The sequence below is a fragment of the Pyrus communis genome, chromosome 2 (assembly GCF_963583255.1).
Source record: "Pyrus communis chromosome 2, drPyrComm1.1, whole genome shotgun sequence".
NCBI lineage: Eukaryota > Viridiplantae > Streptophyta > Magnoliopsida > Rosales > Rosaceae > Pyrus > Pyrus communis.
In genome coordinates this window covers 5,644,816-5,664,530 of record NC_084804.1, presented here as the reverse complement: position 1 = coordinate 5,664,530, position 19,715 = coordinate 5,644,816, and the positions used below count along the sequence as shown (strand labels likewise).

At 37.5% G+C, this 19,715-nt stretch overlaps 2 protein-coding genes across 2 annotated transcripts; both read left to right on the top strand.

Annotated features, from left to right (window-relative positions):
• The first annotated feature begins 3,233 nt into the window (after positions 1-3,233).
• On the top strand, positions 3,234-9,431 carry LOC137725945 (homeobox-leucine zipper protein HOX32-like). The gene is made up of 18 exons (XM_068464790.1): positions 3,234-4,028; positions 5,329-5,488; positions 5,617-5,732; positions 5,827-5,917; positions 6,031-6,126; positions 6,208-6,321; positions 6,431-6,514; positions 6,628-6,783; positions 6,862-6,936; positions 7,024-7,130; positions 7,252-7,441; positions 7,565-7,753; positions 7,889-7,969; positions 8,063-8,197; positions 8,295-8,620; positions 8,692-8,803; positions 8,904-9,053; positions 9,149-9,431. The coding sequence occupies exons 1-18, from the start codon at positions 3,799-3,801 to the stop codon at positions 9,293-9,295; spliced, it is 2,559 nt and encodes an 852-aa protein (XP_068320891.1). The 5' UTR covers positions 3,234-3,798; the 3' UTR covers positions 9,296-9,431.
• A 7,535-nt stretch (positions 9,432-16,966) lies between these two features.
• On the top strand, positions 16,967-18,742 carry LOC137726522 (kxDL motif-containing protein LO9-177-like). Its single transcript, XM_068465456.1, has 3 exons — positions 16,967-17,172; positions 17,803-17,955; positions 18,392-18,742. Exons 1-3 carry the CDS (start codon positions 17,057-17,059, stop codon positions 18,489-18,491), a joined length of 369 nt encoding a protein of 122 aa, XP_068321557.1. The 5' UTR covers positions 16,967-17,056; the 3' UTR covers positions 18,492-18,742.
• The last annotated feature ends 973 nt before the right edge of the window (positions 18,743-19,715 follow it).

Below are 19,715 nucleotides of genomic sequence, written 5' to 3'. Positions count from 1 at the left end.
TTAATAAGTTAACTAGGATATTATTGGCATGAAGAAATATGAATAAGTTGAATTTGAGGACAGCAAACCCCACTTGTAAATACAAACAAATATAATGATGATTTGAAATTGGTTAAGTTGAATTATCTTCTCAATTTTACCCCATTACGTCCATCCCGTGAGTTTTTTTCCCCTTTCCTTTGACATAACACTTGCATATCTGGCTTTCTCTACAAGTAAGTGCCACCAACTACATATGTCCAAAACTAGTTTACTTTGAAACCTATCCAGAGTTTTGGTTTGCATCACAATTTACCCTCATCAAGAACTAAGGTTGTTTGGTTAATCAATTGTAGCAAATAAATAGAAGTTTTGTCATGTTTTTATCGATTCCAACTCTCTGTTTTTATATAATTCAAGGACTAAACCGTCTCCTATTTTCGTTTTTTTTTTTTTTTTTTTGGGGTTAAAAATGATATTTAAATAATGAATAATAATATAAACTTTCCAATCATAAACATTAAGTTACGTGAATAGACAACAAACTGCTTTTGCTTAAGAACTCCTCCACCATTTTTGTGTAACCAAGCATCTCTTTTTTGTCAAAATATGTGGTAAGTCCATGATAATGGAGACTAATTCGATTCAAACTGATTTGATCCTCCATGACACTTTCCAATATTTCTTCATACATGACTTATTTTTTATTTGTTATTACATCTTTCTTGATTTTATTTGGTAGGTATTACGTGTGACTATTAAATGAACATACGCACACCTTCAGGCCATTATATAATGATGGATGGAGTGGTATATATGTAACATCCTACATCGTTCAAGGGAATAGATTCTATAAGCCTTATATATATATTCATATCTCTACCTAGCACGAGGCCTTTTGAGAGCTCACTGGCTTTGGAGTTCATCGGAATTTCCGAAGTTAAGTGAGAAAGGAGTGAGAGTATTCCCATGATGGGTGACCCACTGGGAAGTTCTCGTGTGAGCTCCTAGAAACAAAACCTTAAGGGCGTGGTCGGGGCCCAAAGCAGACAATATCGTGCTACGGTGGAGTCGAGCCCAGGATGTGGTGGGGGCCCAGGCCGGGATGTGACAATTTGGTATCAGAGCCTAACCCTGACCGCGTGTGTGCCGACGAGGACGTCGGGCTCTTCAGGGGGGTGGATTGTAACATCCCACATCGCCCAAGGGAGTGGATCATGTAAGCCTTATATGTATATTCCCATCTCTACCTAGCACAAGGCCTTTTGAGAGCTCACTGGCTTCGGAGTTCATTGGAACTTCAAAGTCAAGCGAGAAAGGGGCGAGAACATTCCCATGATGGGTGACCCACTGGGAAGTTCTCAGAAACAAAACCGTGAAGGCGTAGTCGGAGCCCAAAGCGGACAATATCGTGCTACGATGGAGTTGAGCCCAGGATGTGATGAGGGCTCGGGGCGGGATGTGACAATATCATCAAAACAAGTCATTTTCTTTGCATCTTTAGCATGTTACATATACGTTATTTTGTCATGTATGTACTAGTGTTCACGCATCTATCACGTGTCTTTCCTTACATGACACGCATATATATTGCATACGACAAATTAGTTAAGTTTTTTTTATATGCAGAGTATTATTGACACAATGTTCGTTAGGCCTCAAAAACAAAATAAACACTTGCATTTGCTTATGAGTTATGAGTCAAGCTGTGTAAATTCTAAGGAACACAACTTGATGCATTAAGTGTAATAATATAATTAGTTAGAACTTTAAAGAAAAAATTTCAACCTTATTACATATGTACAAGACTATATTTTTGGCACATTGAAACATCTCTCGCCTAAATGATGCCCACAATTCCCTGTGAGTGACCAATTTTTCCTTCATTCTTTACGATTAAAAAAAAAAAAAAAAAAAAAAAAAGGCTTTCACAACCCTATAATTTGGGCCTATTGCTGAATTTACCTCTCGAGTTCCGGGTTAAACCGCCCAAGTAGCAAGGAACCCATATAACCAAGTAATGCAAGCGTTACTCTACTTTTGTCCATTTTCTCTCTCCCTTCACGCTTCCCATGCAACTCCCACTCCCCACAGTTTCCTTCTCACTCATGCATACATGCATCCATATGTTACATACATAACAACATCCATGCATGCATACATACATGCATCCCATGCATGGCTCTTATCATGGCCATGCAAAAACATGCCATATTCAATTTACCATTTATTCCAATATTATTAAAGCTATTAAGTATTAAGTATTTTTCATCGGAACTGCTGTGCTTGTGACCATAATGTACCTCGGAAGCTCTTACTTCATGCTTCTCCAAAATGTAAAATCACTTTTTATTTTTCTGTCTCAAGATGTTAGTAGTGTTAAAACTCTTCTAAATGCTAATTTCAATCTATTAAACATTGTTAGAATCACTTTTGTGGTTGAGCGATACTTTAAAGGCTGATTTGGTATTACTGTGTTTTGAAAAAAAAAAACTGCTTCGCTATGCTATGAGAATAAACTAATTTTTTGTTATTTCACGTTTTTAATTTTTTTATACCTTAATTTTATAAAAACACCTTAGTACTAAATTAGTACTCAGTACTTCTAAGAACACCCCAACTAAACCCTTGTTACCTACCGTTGATCAAGTAGATTCTGAGATGAACAAGTTTTAAGATTAGACACTTGAAATCAAATCAAAACATTAAACATTAACTAGATCTGTAAAAACGTCCTCTCTCTCTCTCTCTCATCAGTGGTTGCTTTGGGTTTCCCTCCTCACTCTCACGGCCTGCAGGCTCATATCATATCATATCAGCAGTCAGCTCAGCAGCAGCAGCGCTGCCTTCCTCATTTATTTATACTTTTCCCCTTTTTTCTTTCCTTTTCGAAATTGTTCACATCACCAGTTAAAACAATTATTGTATTTTTTTTAATCAAGAAATACAAAATTAAAACAATTGGAAAAATAAATTTAGAAAAAGAGAGAGAGAGAGAGAGAGAGAAAAGGACAGAGTCGTAGACAGTTCACAGCTGCCGTTTGATTTGGCATTGTGGTGTTTGTTTTCTTGTGGCTTGCTTGCTTTGCTTTCTCTGTCGCAACATATAAACCCACAAACAAAGAAACACGCACATTCTCTCTCTTCCCCTTATCTATCCCTTTCTGCTATTTCTATTTCTGTGGGTTCTTCTTTTTTCCTTTTTATTTTTTGAAAACAAAAAAACATAAATTCTCTCTCTCTCTCTCTCTCTCTCTCTCTCTCTCTCTCTCTCTCTCTCTCTCTCTCTTAAGAGAAAACTCTCGAGACTGGAGCCCCAAACCACAAGCAGGGCCACCCTTTAACCACTGTTGAGCAAGCTAGGAGCTTTTTCTAACTTGAGTTTTTGAGTTTTTGAGTTCTTGAGAGAGAAAAACCAAAAGAGTTTTAGAGAGAGAGTGTGTGAGGACCGAGAGAGTGAGGGAGGAGAGAGAGAGAGGGAGAGGCATCTGATGAAGGAGAGAGGAGGCTCTCTTGGCGGAGAGAGCCTGCCCAGCTGCACTAACACCACGACCACTACCAAAGAAGAAGAAGACGAAGAACAACGCCTAACCCAAAACCAATCATCTTTCTAAACCCACCAAACCAAACATTAATTTCCCACCATTTTTTCTTCCCCCTCTGCCAAAACACTGAGCTCAAAGCCCACATCTTTTCTGGGTTTCCTCAGTTTTCACCTGTTTCTTGAGATTTCCCACTTTTCGATTTGTGGTCTTTTCTGTTTTTCTTCACAAATCTTCCCTGTTTTTAGCCTTTGGATTTGTTGTGGTGTGTCCGTACATGGCGCTGCTAATGCATCGAGACTCGCCTGGAAGCAGCAGCGGCGGGAGGCAGCAGATGGATTCGAGCAAGTACGTTCGGTACACGCCGGAGCAGGTGGAGGCGTTGGAGAGAGTCTACTCAGAGTGCCCAAAGCCCAGCTCTCTGAAAAGGCAGCAGCTCATCAGAGAGTGCCCCATTCTCTCCAACATTGAGCCTAAACAGATCAAAGTCTGGTTCCAGAACCGCAGGTAGTATTAACCATTTAATTTTTAAATTTTTTAAGAGCTGGGAAAATGGTAATTTGATTCTCTGGCCTCCTCTGTCATCTATTTTCCGCCATTTTTTCTCTCCTGTTTTTGTCATAATTTTTGTTGGAGAGATGGATCTCAAATTTAGTTCACATCTTTTCTGGAAAGTGATGGACTTTTATCAATTTGAATTGTTTGTGTAAAGGTATAGTTTTGAAGAGAAAATGTGGGTTCTTTTTATCATTTCAAAAATGCTCTAACCGTTTTCTGTCTTTGGAAAAAGCCGAGTTCTTTATTTACAAGTACGAGAACAAAGCTTTATCTTCCTCCGTTCTGTATAAATTCTAAAACGCCTTCGTTTTTGCGCTAAAGAATCCAAAATAATCCATGTGTATATATCTACATACATATTGTTTCTCTGGTCTGCAAGACTGCAATCTCAAGCTTCTGTCTTTTATTTTATTTTATTTTTGTAAAAAATTATTCGTATAATGCAGTTTATTTCACGTGGAATTTTTTTTTCTCTCTCTCTCTCTCTTGTTTATTTTTAGATAAATGAGAATTTATCTGAACAACGATCTTCCTCCGAAAAGGAGTTCTGTGCTTCCTTTAATTTGCGATTTAATGGAAGAAAACGACAACGGTTGTTAGAAAGTGAAACTTTCACTTGGATTTTTGCATATTTAATCTTTTGCAGAAAAGTAAATGTAAAATTTATAACCTGCTTTTGCGTCCTTTGGACTTTTAATGAACGATAATGACATCTCAATCCATTTTCTTTTATTTTAGAGTTGTTTTTATAGAGTTTTTAACCAAACTCTTCGTACTATATATTTTTAATTAAAAACTAAAGATTTACTTTTTTTTTATGTTACTATTCACTGTATTTTTATTTGTTATTTTTCATTAAAACAAAAGTTTTTTGGATTTTTTTTTTATTCTTTTATTATTTAATATGTTCTTTCTTTTCCAATGATTCTTTTGAGCCAAGTGACACCTTTTGGCTTAATTAATGCCGTTTCTTGAGTTTGGAATTTTCTTCCTTTTCCCATGATTTTTATTCGATGTTTTATTGCGTAAATGATTTCCCTTGAATTAATTTCCGCTTACCAAACGTAGCCTTTTACTTTATCACGCAAGTGACGATAATAAATCGGTTAGTTTCAGCATTCAGAATTTCCGATCTTTTTTTATTTACGTACATTAGTATTCGAGTTGTTTCCGAATAAGATTTTACGACCATCAACTGATAGATTAATCTCTAAAACTTGCATTTTGCGTGTTGTTCTTACTTGTGTAGATGCCGAGAGAAGCAGCGGAAGGAATCTTCTCGGCTCCAGACAGTGAACAGAAAGCTATCTGCAATGAACAAGCTGTTAATGGAAGAAAATGACCGCTTACAGAAGCAAGTTTCTCATTTGGTTTATGAGAACGGATTTATGAAGCAGCAACTGCATACCGTAATTCTCACTAAGTGCCTCTTCTGTTCTACAAAATGTTGCATGTTTTCGAACGAAATGTACTTTACAAAACGTACAAGGTTTCTGAGATCATACATATTCTAAACTGTTTTGATAATTCTATGTAGGCATCGGGAACGACCACAGACAATAGCTGCGAGTCTGTGGTCATGAGTGGTCAGCACCAACAACAGCAAAACCCAACTCCCCAGCACCCCAAAAGGGATGCTAACAACCCAGCTGGGTGAGTCGTTAGTGTCCGTGGAACAACTGATTGAAGCTGTTTAGTTTATGATTAAGTAAGCGAGCTTACAGTATTATTTTTCTTTTTGTTTCAGTCTTCTTGCAATAGCAGAAGAGACCCTGGCAGAGTTCCTTTCTAAGGCTACTGGAACTGCTGTCGACTGGGTCCAGATGATTGGGATGAAGGTAGCTTCCTTTCTTTTAAAGCAATGAGCAAGCATGAGTCTATATTTTACAGTCTACTACTTTATATCTGCTGGACCACTTCGAAATGTAACTTTCCCTGCAATATTTTGTAGCCTGGTCCGGATTCTATTGGCATCGTCGCTGTCTCCCGCAACTGCAGTGGAGTAGCAGCACGAGCTTGCGGTCTTGTGAGCCTAGAGCCCACAAAGGTATGAATTTTCAGATGGCGCTTGAGAAATGTGTTTATGCATTTTTCTCTCCCCGGTGTAAAATGTTCACTTCCATTATAGGTCGCCGAAATCCTCAAAGATCGTAAGTCTTGGTTTCGCGATTGCCGATGCCTTGAGGTGTTAAGTTTAATCCCTGCGGGGAATGGTGGAACAATTGAGCTCGTATACATGCAGGTATGCTGTTTTAATCAATTGGTGCTCTATCACTATGCGTCCAGGCATCAAATACTGTGGCGATAATGTTGTTTTGTATTCTAAGTCTTTAAATTTTCTTTTGAACCAGACTTATGCACCCACAACATTGGCTGCGGCACGTGACTTTTGGACGCTAAGATATACTACAAGTTTGGAAGACGGCAGTCTTGTGGTAATTCAATTAGTGATTCCTTTTCTTATCCTGAGATTTGACTTACTATCTCTGGTTGTTCTTGGTGGAAAAATTATTGTAGTTGTCTCACCATCTCAAAATTACATTTACAGGTATGCGAGAGGTCGTTGACTTCTTCTACTGGTGGCCCAACAGGGCCAACATCGGCGAGTTTTGTTAGAGCTGAGATGCTTCCGAGTGGCTATCTTATCCGACCTTGTGAGGGTGGTGGCTCCATTATCAACATTGTTGATCATGTTGATTTAGATGTGAGATTATATCATTACTATTTCTCTCTCAAATCTTTAGTTATTTGATTTCCTTATTAAGTGCCTTTTATGTCTTAGGCCTGGAGCGTTCCTGAAGTTCTCAGGTCACTTTATGAATCCTGCAAAATCCTTGCTCAAAAGACGACCATTTCTGTAAGAACTTTTGTGCAAATGTCACTATACGTAGTAGTTTATTCTTCCTATCCATTCACAACTTATCTTTGTTATTTTATTTTGTAGGCCTTGCGACACATACGACAGATAGCTCAAGAGTCTAGTGGAGAAATTCAGCATGGTGGAGGTCGCCAACCTGCTGTGCTGAGGACATTTTGTCAGAGGCTGTGCAGGTATGCCCTCCGAAATCTTGAGTACCATAAGGGTGGTTGCAATTTGAAGTGCATATGGAACTTTGGCCGCTGTAGTAACATATTTCTTGATTTACTAAGAATATTTGGAATTGGATTTCAGTGGGTTTAACGATGCTGTTAATGGGTTTGCTGATGACGGTTGGACACTAATGGGTAGTGATGGTGTGGAAGATGTTACCATTGCGATTAACTCATCTCCAAACAAAGTGCTTGGTTCGCAGTATAACACATCTATTTTCTCACCCTTTGGAGGAGGGGTGTTGTGTGCCAAGGCATCAATGCTGCTGCAGGTGAGTCCCTAGCAACTTAACGCAATTGTGGCTCAGTTCTTCCACAGTTTTGTATATTTGCCCCCTCCCTTTTCAGTAATCTGGTTTCTATCGTTGGCTGATAACTTTCATTTGGTTGATCAGAGTGTTCCTCCTGCTTTGCTTGTTCGTTTTCTGAGGGAGCACCGCTCAGAGTGGGCTGACTATGGGCTTGATGCATACTCTGCTGCATGTCTCAAAGCTAGTCCATATGCAGTTCCTCTTGCAAGAGGTGGTGGCTTTCCTACCACCCAGAATATTTTACCGCTTGCACAAACTGTGGAGCATGAGGAGGTATTAACTTTATCATCCTCTCTAAATTCATTTCAGTGACTGCATTTTCCATGTGTTAAACTCAATGCTGTAACTGCGTATCCACTGTGTTTAAAGTCAATTTTGTTGTAATTCGTGCCATTCACTCTTATGTAGTTTTTAGAGGTAGTTCGGCTAGAGGGTCCTGCTTTCTCTCCTGAAGATGTAGCTTTGGCACAGGATATGTACTTATTACAGGTTAGTGTACTGATTCTGCATATCGATTGAATTCATCATGTGTTTGCTGATGCTGTCAAATTAACACAAGTTTCCTATAATATACTGTTACAGTTGTGCAGTGGAGTTGATGAGAATGCAGTTGGTGCCTGTGCTCAGCTTGTCTTCGCACCTATCGATGAATCATTTGCTGATGATGCTCCTTTGTTGCCCTCTGGTTTTCATGTCATACCTTTGGATCCCAAGGCAGTTAAGTGACGTCACTAATCTTACTTACATCGCGGTATTTCTTGTATCTGTCTTTTTTTATTATATCTGATTTCTTTTACTTGTTTCTTTACTGCAGGATGGACCTACTGCATCTCGCACATTAGATTTGGCCTCTACCCTTGAAATAGGAACCAGTGGTGCTCGCGCTGTTAATGACCCTGATGGGAATGGTTACAACCTTAGGTCAGTGCTAACCATAGCCTTCCAATTTACCTTTGAGAACCACTTGCGAGACAATGTGGCTGCTATGGCTCGCCAGTACGTGCGTAGTGTTGTAAGCTCTGTTCAGAGGGTAGCTATGGCTATTGCCCCTTCCAGGCTCAGCTCCCAAATAGGACCAAAGCCCCTTCCTGGATCTCCCGAAGCTCATACTTTGGCACGATGGATTTTCAGAAGCTACAGGTGTCACTTATATTTCATCTCTTTACTTTAGTGTTCTATTTGCATAAAGCTGAACACATACGGTATTTCAGGATCCACACTGGGGGAGAGCTATTTCGTGTCGATATCTCATCTGGTGATGCTGTTTTGAAACAACTTTGGCGCCATTCGGATGCCATCATGTGCTGCTCTGTGAAAACAAATGTAATTCCTTCTGTTTTAATTTCCTTCTCTCTTAGACTGTAGCCTAGTAACTACATGCTGAGTTCCCTATTCAACCTGTTTGTTGGAAATTCAATTGCAGGCATCTCCAGTGTTCACCTTTGCAAACCAGGCTGGACTTGACATGCTCGAAACTACCCTTGTTGCCCTCCAAGATATCACGCTTGACAAGATTCTAGACGAAGCTGGACGGAAACTTCTCTGCTCGGAGTTCTCCAAAATCACGCAGCAGGTAATAGTTCCCCAAACCGGGCTCTTATTGTTTTTCTATCTTGAATTGTTTGTTCATGCAACTTTCTAACGCGCTCTTTTCTTCCGAATTTTTAGGGCTTTGCATATCTGCCAGCCGGAATATGTGCATCCAGCATGGGTAGGCCGGTGTCCTACGAGCAAGCTGTTGCGTGGAAAGTTGTTAACGATGACGATTCCAATCACTGCCTGGCATTGATGTTCATGAACTGGTCCTTCGTGTGATTGTGACGATAGATCTCAACAAACACTTAAGTTATCTGTTAAAGTTATGTAGTTCCTTCTTATAAGTGTACTTTTAGACCTCTGGAAGCATGTATGTTTATATTTTGGATCAATATGGATATGGTTATGCAGTCTACTTCAACCCATCACAATGGTTTTGTGAATGCCGTATCTCTCATAAAAGCATGCGATCCTTGTAATATTTTGGTCACGCTTGGTGTGAGTGTGATAGTTGCTCAAGTCACTCAACGCTACCGAGCTTCTCCTAAAGTCATTGCCCTAGTTTTGTAATAGGCCCTTGTGTTCTAGGATTGTTTGGACATTTACGTTTCTCTTTTTAATGTTCACACAACGGAATGGATTATTCTAACTAATATGAATAATATAACAATTAACTCAGCCAAATTGAAAATCTCATCAACCATTTAAGCATTTCAAACTTAGAAAAGCACGCACTAATTTAGTAGCATGTAAATAGCCAAAAGTGTCTGAAACCTAGAAGATGAAAGTCCTGGTGCCCTTTTGCTGTCATGCACTGCAGTAAATTTCCAGTGAGATTAATTCACTCCCAGTCTCTTTTAAAATTGCAACAAAATACAACAGTTCACCAAAAGTGGAGGGTAAGATTAAATTATGGAATTTACCCAAGGGATCATGTAAAAATATTCCACAGTAATCAATAACAGTGTGCTTTACAAATTGGTCCACTGACATGTTTTTATTTTAATTTTAACCCCAGAGAGGCTCTGCATTTTGCAGTGGTCTGTAAATACACGCGGAGAAAATAATTGAATGATAAAGACAAGAGGGAGAAGAAGATGAAAGTCCTACCCTATTTGCCAAAACTGTAGGAGACCTGCTCAATCCGTGAGATCTTCAGAATAATAAAGACATGGTGAGGCAAACCAACTCTCTCTCTCTCTCTCTTTCTCTCTCTCTCTCTCTCTCTCTGAAAGTAAGCTCAAACAAGACAAACATCTAAGCATGGTGTACAAAAGTTGGATCATAACTTAGCTACTATTAGCTTAAACAGAATAAAACCCTACATGATGAAGATCATCTTTTTCCTTTTTTTTTTTTTCCTTTAGTAAAAATAAGAATGTTTTGAATCTTTTTTGTCACGGATGAGGTTATTATACTCCGAAGTATTGTAAATTTTTTTCATTTGATCACAATTCGTTTATAACATTTATTTAGGCATTTAACCTACAATTGGACAACTTGACCAACCAATTGCCGATCATTATCTAAAGAAATTCCAATATTCAATTGGACAACTTGACCAACCAATTGCCGATCAGCTAATCTTACAAAGGGTTGATCGTATGTATTGAGAATTGTACGGATGAAACAATACCTAAATACAATGAAGCATATTCCTTTGTGAGGTTGCCTGGCATTGACGTTCATCATGAACTGGTCCTTCGTGTGATTGTGACGATAGATCTCAACAAACACTTAAATTATCTGTTAAGTTATGTAGTTCCTTCTTATAAGTGTACTTTTAGACCTCTGGAAGGCAGTATGTATGTTTATATTTTGGATCGATATGGATATGGTTATGCAGTCTACTTCAACGTGTCACAACGGTTTGTGAATGCTGAATCTATCGCAAAAGCATGCGATCCCTGTAAAATTTTGGTCATGCTCGGTGTGAGTGTGATAGTTGCTCTAGTCAGTCAACACTACTACAGAGTTTCTCCCAACGTCATTGCCCTAGTTTTGGAACTTGGCACTTGTGCTCTAGGATCGTTTTGACATTTACACTTCTTTTTTTAACGTTCACACAACGGAATGGATTATTCTAACTAATATGAATAATATAACGATTAACTTGGCCAAATTAAAAATCACTTCGACCATTTTAGCATTTCAAACTTAGAAAATCACACACTAATTTCTTAGCATGTACATTGCCAACAATGTCTTAAACCTTGGAGATGGAAGTCCTGGTGCCCTTTTTTTATCTTGCACTGCAGTAAATTTCCAACGAGATTTATTCACTTCCAGTCTCTTTTAAAATAGGAAAACTAATAAAAAGAGCTTGAAAACTTTGAGTTTTAACAATAAAAACAAAATAAAAAGTAAAGTAAATAGTATCATGATTGATTTTTAGTGTTAAAATGTAATTTTTCGTTAAAGTAAATAATACCAAGAGTTTTTCGTTAAAGTTCATTTTTAAAATTGCAACAACATACAACGGTTCACCGAGAGTGGAGGGTAAGATTGAATTATGGAATTTACCCAAGGGATCCTGTAAAAATATCCCATAGAAGTCAATAACAGTGTGCTTTACAATTGGTCCACTGACATGTTTTATTTTAATTTTAACCCCAGAAAGTCTCTGCATTTTGCAGCGGTCTGTAAATACTCGTGGAAAAAATAATTGAATTAAGGCAATTGAATGCAAAAGACAAGAGGGAGAAGAAGATGAAGATCCTACCCTATTTGCCAAAACTGCAGGAGACCTGCTCAATCTGTGGAATCTTCAGAATAATAAAGATATGGTTAGGCAAACGAATTCTCTCTCTCTCTCTCTCTCTCTCTCTGAAAATTAAGCTCAAACAAGACAAACATCTAACGATGGTGTACAAAAGTTAGATCATAACTTAGCTACTATTAGCTTAAACGGATCAAAACCCTGCATGATGACATCTTTTTTTTTTTTTTTTTTTTTTTTCATTTGATCACAATTCTTTTATAACATCTATTTAGGCATTTAACCACCTACAAGGACGATAAAACTAATTGAACCGTGACATTCATTATCTAGAGAAATATCAATGTTCAATTGGACAGCCTGACCAACCAATTACCAATCAACTAATCTTACAAAGGGTTGATCGTATGTATTGAAAGTTGTACCTAAGCCGATCGAAACGATACCTAAATAAAATGAAGCATATTCCTTTGTGAGATTGCTTGAATATCTACATGGTCATATTGTCATACCTAAGTTTTCGTATTTTATCTATCTTTGTTCGATTTTTGTGACTGATTTTTTAGAGTTCAAGTTTATATCATCCTGATCCGATATGTGTCCACCCCTGATTAACAATTATTAAATACACATAAACGTGAAATCATGCTTTTAATTTGGATTTGGGACTCCTCATATGTGAGATTAAACGTTTCATGGTATATATTTGAAATGGTTGCTAGAAAACCAACCAAGTACACGTCACCTGATGGATTCTGTGTAATTAGTGTGATGCTGTGGAGTATCCGAGTATGTCATGCTGCCGTACCACGTTGCACGGTGGTGAAGTCATTGGTCCCAGTCCTCTCTCACTCTTTTTGTTGCACTTGCAACAATTTGACAATTTTGTGCCAACATTATAAGATACTGCATAGAAAATATAAGGTGGCCGATAGTTTATAAAGAGTTTTACTTTTAAAAAAGTCTTCTAATATTTTCACTTTGTGTACACACCAACCGGACCGTGATGAGTTGTATACGTAGTTTGTTTTATATTTCCATGCACATTGAGATTGTGATGAGAGTGCAACTAGCAAAGTTTGTAATGAAATATTGAAACATTTAATTGAATTAAAGAGAATAATTAGTAATCTTTCCATTGAATTGTTGTCCGATTGTTGATTTTAACTATTGATCTTAAGATTTTGTTAACTTTTTGGGTGAAACTGAAAGAAAAGAAACTAAAACGGAGAAAAAAACGTGAATAGCTTCTTGTATATCTTAGTGCGAAACCAAAATACTGGTCATATGAATTTTTTTTTTTTTTTTTGGCAGGGAAAAGGTGAAAAAATAATGTAAACTCACGACGGTAACCTAATCACGAGCAAGGGTGGCTCCATTAAGGTATCATGGGTGGTTCTGATAACCCATAGGAAGGGAATAACAAATGTGAAAGTGTAGATGGGAATAATAAATATGAAGGTTTATTAAGAATCATTTAACTTGTTTGTACCAATAAAGTGTTCAATGAAATGTTTACTTGATATATATTGACAATACTTGGCGCAATGTAAGTGTTCAATGAAATGTTTACTTGATATATATTGACAATACTTGGCGCAATGTGCTTGACAGCCTGAAATGACTTTTTGGTGCATTTTATTTCGTCGTGATCCAAGTTGAATTTTCAGATCACAACATGAGGTAAAGAATGAATCTAAACTTTCTCATGGTGTTGAAAATACGCATAATTAAAAGCAAAAATAGGATTTCCCCTTCTTACAAACATGACTTAGATTCTAACATCACAAACATTCTTTTTTACAAAACTAAAATCCTAAAGTTATGTTTTACTTGAAGTCCCCTAGAAACCAAGTTACACAACCCCCACAAATGGGAATTGCAAGAATCGTTATTTCTGTTGGGGGATTTGAATCTTTGAGATAAGTGGGCCAAAAGGAATCTCACTTTTCTCAATGGCCACACCACACAAGTTTACAAATAGTAAGGGAGAGGGATCGATGGAGGGGGAATAAAATCATATCCGGATTTTTTTTGTGACGATCCCGATAATTACTTTATTGTTATCATGCAAATAAAAATTATTTTAAATTTTTTATTTAAAATTAAACATAAATAGTTTATAATGAAAATTAACTGCATAATAAACGATCATAAAAAAATGATCTCTGGAATTCACGCAGAGGATTCTCATCCGAGGGAGGGATGACCTCACACTTGCCATTCAACACCAGCCACGTCCCAATCACAATCAGTATACTTCTGAAACGAAGCCAGAACCATTTCTCCCCAATTAAAAGACGTGCCCAAAAGCCAACCCCATGCCCTCCTGCCCCCCCCTCAGCTTTTCTGCTCTGCCTTGTCTGCTATAGTGTATATGCTTGTGCTAAAGTGTTATGGTGCTGATGGACCACCTACTCTTTAGTGTGTGGCCTAATGATGAACCCTAAAATTAATCTGGTAATTATAATCAAGTACGTGCTTGGTTTGGTTAGGTTTGGTGGCTAATTACATACCACACTCTGATTTGATTTGACAATTGACATAAAAACGTACCCTAGTCCTGATTTTGTCTCTTTTTGATTGGAAATTTGGATTCAAGTCATGTCCATCAACATCTTATCGTTCTGTGTTTTATATTACAAGACTGCCCAACAGCTTCCCAACAAAAACGACTTTAAAGTGTAAATTAAATATTAACGTGTTTGTTGAAGATTAAAAAAAAATAACATGTTTATTTTTTATAAATGAGATGTTATAAGATTTATAAGTTTGTCTAAAAAAATAAATTTAACTAGCATTACTGGACTTTAAATTAACTATGCACACCTATACATAACCAACCCATATCCCACAAAAAATATAACAATCAAAGCTAATATACATAAGACGTCAATCTTGTTATATGAGTTTTATTTTGAGAAGTTGCATGTAGTGAACATATAATTTATTATGTATTTTTCTTTACTTGATTAGGAGGGGTGTTATAATGTGTTATTCTACTAATTATTTCTCATGTTACCTAAACATGCTTCTAATTTCTAATAATATAACATGAATTATCAGTTTGTTTTCTTTTAGATATATAAGATTTTTTTTCTACTAGTACAAGTTGATTACTACGTACGTTTTTTATAATACACTATATACGTTCTTTTCATCCTAATTTTACTTGGCAATTCATCCGAAGTACATATAATAACATGATGCATGCCGCATGCCATGCAATGCATGCATGGTCCTAATAACGGCATCGTTTCCAGCATGCAGATACAGACATCATCAAGTTCAAACATGGACATTACATGCCTGTTCATGAGCATAAAACAGTTACATGGTTTGAGGAGGGCCCTCGTCTGCTCTTCTACCCTGAGGCTGAGATGTCCTCTTTTGGCTTTTCAGCATTTGAAATTCGAGGTGTTTTTAAAGCTGAGCACGAAAGGCGTAGGCACTGTGAAAATTTCGAGTCTCGTGCTCTATAATTTTTGCGTATTTATTAACAAATTAACCGATGACAGGTAAATTAAACTAATGGGGTTTATTTATGGGAAAATGATATGAATCTCTCTATCTTTTGGTGCAGAGTAAATTAAAGCGGTTGTTCCCGCATGGAGACACCCACCCTACCTCTCCACTTTTGCCAATACTGCTTTAATCTCATGCTTCTATTTTTTTATGATGTTCATTTTTCAATTTTTTATATCTAATAAGAAAATGATCCCTTTTTCAGGTGGGTAGAGTCAGAGCTTTCAACTTGGGCGTGCCCTTTGAATCCTTTTTATGGCACGGTTGGTTTCTCCAACAACGGAAAAAAGACCAGTGCAAAAGAAATGCAGAGAAATATTAAAGTGCAAAGATCTCTAGCTTTTCGAAAACACTAACGCTAGCTAGGATTTGAGCTAGTTTATTGGGCTTTGCTTTGCTTGTCTGACTGTAAAAAATTTGATGAGATCTTTAACCAAATCTAATGATCTGCAGGCTTCTTAAATTTATTTAGTAGCCAGCTAGGGTTTGAGTCCGATAGACAATCATAATCTAAGAGAGGCATTCAGAGAGTCTTAATTAGTGGTTATCAGGGTGAATACTGAATAGTTTGAGTGTTTGACTGGTGGGGGTGTACCGGTGAAGCTTTCATGTTTCTGTGAATTGGGGCTTTTTTTTTTGGAGGATTAGGGTTTTAGGGGACTGTGACAGTACGAGGGACTTTCGCTGTTTGGTGGGAGATGCAGTGCAGGGCAGGATGGTTATGATGTTTGGTGGGTTTTGGGTTTTGGCAATATATGTATGTTTAATTTGTTTGTTCGAAGAGGAAGGGGATATTGTGGATGGTTGGAGTTTTGCTGGGTGGGTTTTAAGAAATATAAGTCATGATTGTTTCTATTTCACAGGTCTTTACTAGGGTTTTGTGTTGGACCAGACAAACTAGTGTGAAAATTTTGGATTCATACTTCTCACAACTTTGAAATTTATTATGCCAGCAAAAGCATGTAAATATGTTGACCTAGTAAATTTTCTTTTATTTATTTAGGTTTTTTTTGGAACTTATTTATTTAGTTTGTAGTGGGAAATAATGAACATATTTATATAATATTGTTTCAATTCTTCTTCCATAATATCAAGGAGATAAAGGATTGGGGTCAAAAGTAACCTTCTAGCATGAACGCAAAAGGGTTAGTGATAAGAAGTAATGCCCTAAACAAAACTGAAAGGTTATTTTTTTGTAACATTCATGTAGTCATGGACATGCCCTAAGGTGAGCTAAATGATAAAAAAATTGTTAATTATAATTTATACTCATACAACGAAATTTGTTACTAATCTTATTGAAGCTTACACACAAGAGCAAAAATACCTAAAAAGTGACATTTAGGATTATGAAATTACATTTTTTTAGACGGAAGCCTAAACTCCGAACTCTAAAGTCTAAACCCTAAACCGAAATCGATCGGTGACACAACAGGACTATGAAATATTTTCTAGGAGTTGAAGAGTAGGTTTGTTTTGATCACCCAACAATCCTTGGACTTTCTCACAAAAGGACTCAAGGCAAACCTTTTTTTTTTGTGGATAAACCACATAAGGTTGAGCCTTCAAGTTTTCAACCTACTGTAATGCCAATTTATCGTGGGCCTACGCAAGTTCTCACTTTGGACCGGCCCATGTAAATTAACTCCTGGAATTCCTTGTTTATTTGGGTTATGTGACTCGTCTTATTTGGGTTGTGGCCCGACCCAGAGGAGACAGTAGCTCTGTGACTCTCACCCGACCACCTCCAACTCCGTTGAGTACCGAGAGAGAGTGATAGGTAGGTGGAAGAGAAGATGGAACGGACGGAGAAAGAAACGATCAGGGAAGCATCGGAGGAGATATCGAATGAATTCAAAACACTAATCGATGCTCAGGACTTGGATTCCCTCAAACAATTGCAGCACATCGTGTAAGAAAACTCTCTCTCTCTCTCTCTCTCTCTCTCTCCTCAGACTGAGCAATTTTTTATTAAATTCTTGTTTACCATTGTTTGTTTAATTTTAAATTCGATTGTTTGTTGCATATTTTCATATGTGTAATTGGGTTCTGTGAAATGCTGTTTGAAGAGTTAGAGGGAGAGAAAGGTAGAAACTATATTCATATTGTGAGGTTTGGATGAGCTGTTTCTAAGAATTTGTTTTACTAACAAGGACATTAAATCATGGGTTTGTGTGAAAATTAAAACCCTACTTGGTCATCTGTTGAATTGAATAGAGAAACTTGTGTGGGAGGAAAGGAGAAGTGGGAATCAACCAAAACCTTATCCCATTAAGAGGAGTTGACTGTATGAATCTTAGAACACTTGCGCCAAAATTTTCTTTAGCTCTGAGTACTCCATGTGTTTCGTAAAGTCTCTATCTAAGTCTTTCTAGGTCTTTCTCTACCCTTTTGCCCTGACAGCGGTAGGTCTTCATTTCACATGTCCAGAATGGATATTTAGTAGTTATACCTTTTGTATTTCATGATCAGTGATTCAGCTCTTATTTTTGCCGTTGCCTTTGGGTGCTTACTTGCCTGGCATTTGAATCTACTGGTGCAGATTGGGGAGGTTGCAAGATGGAAATGCAGTCCTGTCACACTTTAATGGGTTTTCAGAGAACTGTTTTGCTGAGGTTTCTGCAGATTTCTCCAGAAACACACGCCGTTTAAAGTCTATGAAGACTGATCTTGAATACATATTTCAGAAGTTAAGGTATGATCAATTCTTTCTTTTGGTTCGGGATCTGATTATTTAAAGTGCTCACTTAATCTTTGCAAAGTAAGGGTAAGGCAACGTACAATAGACGCCCCCCCCCCAAACCAAAAACCCAACCCCCCGATTCTCGCAAGGCTCCTTTTACTAAATCTTTTGACATTACCAAAAGCAAAGTCACACACACACAGAGGCGAAAATAGAAAAACGGGATGAGCCTTGCGAGTTTAACTGAATATTTATTTTGGTGTCTAGAGTGGTGTTTACTTCCGGTCAATGCAATTTCCCACTTGATGCAGTTATGTATTAGCTTCCTGATGCTTAGGAAGTTGCGTATTTTGTGCTAATTTGTCGATGTCAAATGTAGTTTAGTTTGTGTTATATTTGATTACTTCTTTGAACCGAGATGTTGATTCATTAGGGTGATTTATAACAGGAGCATGAAGTCAAGGATTTTGGCTACCTATCCAGATGCATTTCCAGATGACTCAAAACAAGTACTCGATCAAAGGCCGGACCTTGAAATGCCTCTGTGAAACTAGACAACATCTTATTCATGCCGTCTTGAAAGAACACGTTAATGGTTTGTTATGGAAGTGTTCCGGGATTAAGCCCGACAGCGAGTGCGTTGGAGATCTCATGGTCTGTTTTTCCACGTATTTATAGCTTGCAGAGCTTTTCCTTGGAGGCGTTTGGCGCACATAGAACAATCGTCTAACTCCGTCCTTGTATGCTTTTCCTGTTTTCCATGTAAACAATCTGAAGTTAATACATAGGATACAACATACTTGAAAATCCTTTGTTTGTAGATTGTGTATGAGAGTCAGAGTTGCTCAGCTCGATGAGCAGCAATGTGCTCGAGCTGTCATCAAGCGGAGTACTTCAGGACCATTTATATGGATTTTCATTATAAAAAACTAAAGCGAGAATTTATATCAATTTCAAGACTCTTTTTTGCTGAAAAGTCTTGTGAATTTCAAAAGATCAGTGGTTGTTGCAATTAAGCACACAGTGTCGCAAGAGAGAGAGTGTGTATTGTACGATGCCTCCCAAAATTTGTCATGTCTCTGAGCATGGTCAAATCACACTTTCCGAGCCTCCTCTTACTGTCAGTCCTACATTTCGTTCTTCTACTCCTTTCATGTCTTTCTATATTTTCTTTAGAGTTTCTCGTATTCTCGGTGTATGAAGCGTTAATTTTTTCTTTAAAAATAAATTAAAAATTCAACGGTTAACACACTTGTTATATCCCCTTTCGAAGAAGTTTTTCTCAGTTGCTTGAAAAGCATTATTTTGGCCAAACAAAAGGAAAAATCCCCATCGCCATAAAAGGAAGCACAATCTCCTCGTTAAAAAAGGAAACTTGTTCATTTGTTGTTCTACTTGTTTGAGCAGCAGCAGCTAGAAAGATGTCGTCGACATTTGATTTTGATTTCTTCAGTATCCAGGTCTCCTCCTTCTCACACATATCTTCCCTTCCCATTTTTTTCTTCAATGCATGTAAGTTGAAATACTTTTTTCGTTGTGTTTTCTTTGCAGACGCATGTTCTGAAAGTGCACGTTAACTGTGAAGGATGTGAGCAAAAAGTGAAAAAACTCCTCCGGAAGATCCAAGGTTCTATATATCTTCAACATGCACCATATTTTTGTTGTTTTTCTTATACCGGAAGGGGATTTAGAACCCCGTATTTTTTTTTTTCTTTTAAAAATGGAGACAACTGATGGCATGCCACGATTATTCATCTTTTTCGGAAACCAGA

Excerpts from the sequence above, each read along its gene's own strand:
- LOC137725945 (XM_068464790.1), top strand. The coding sequence starts at position 3,799 with ATGGCGCTGCTAATGCATCGAGACTCGCCTGGAAGCAGCAGCGGCGGG. Across the intron at positions 7,442-7,564 it reads AGGCATCAATGCTGCTGCAG|AGTGTTCCTCCTGCTTTGCT; the intron begins GTGAGTCCCTAG and ends TTGGTTGATCAG. Across the intron at positions 8,198-8,294 it reads TACCTTTGGATCCCAAGGCA|GATGGACCTACTGCATCTCG; the intron begins GTTAAGTGACGT and ends TCTTTACTGCAG.
- LOC137726522 (XM_068465456.1), top strand. The coding sequence starts at position 17,057 with ATGGAACGGACGGAGAAAGAAACGATCAGGGAAGCATCGGAGGAGATA. Across the intron at positions 17,173-17,802 it reads AAACAATTGCAGCACATCGT|ATTGGGGAGGTTGCAAGATG; the intron begins GTAAGAAAACTC and ends CTACTGGTGCAG. Across the intron at positions 17,956-18,391 it reads TACATATTTCAGAAGTTAAG|GAGCATGAAGTCAAGGATTT; the intron begins GTATGATCAATT and ends GATTTATAACAG.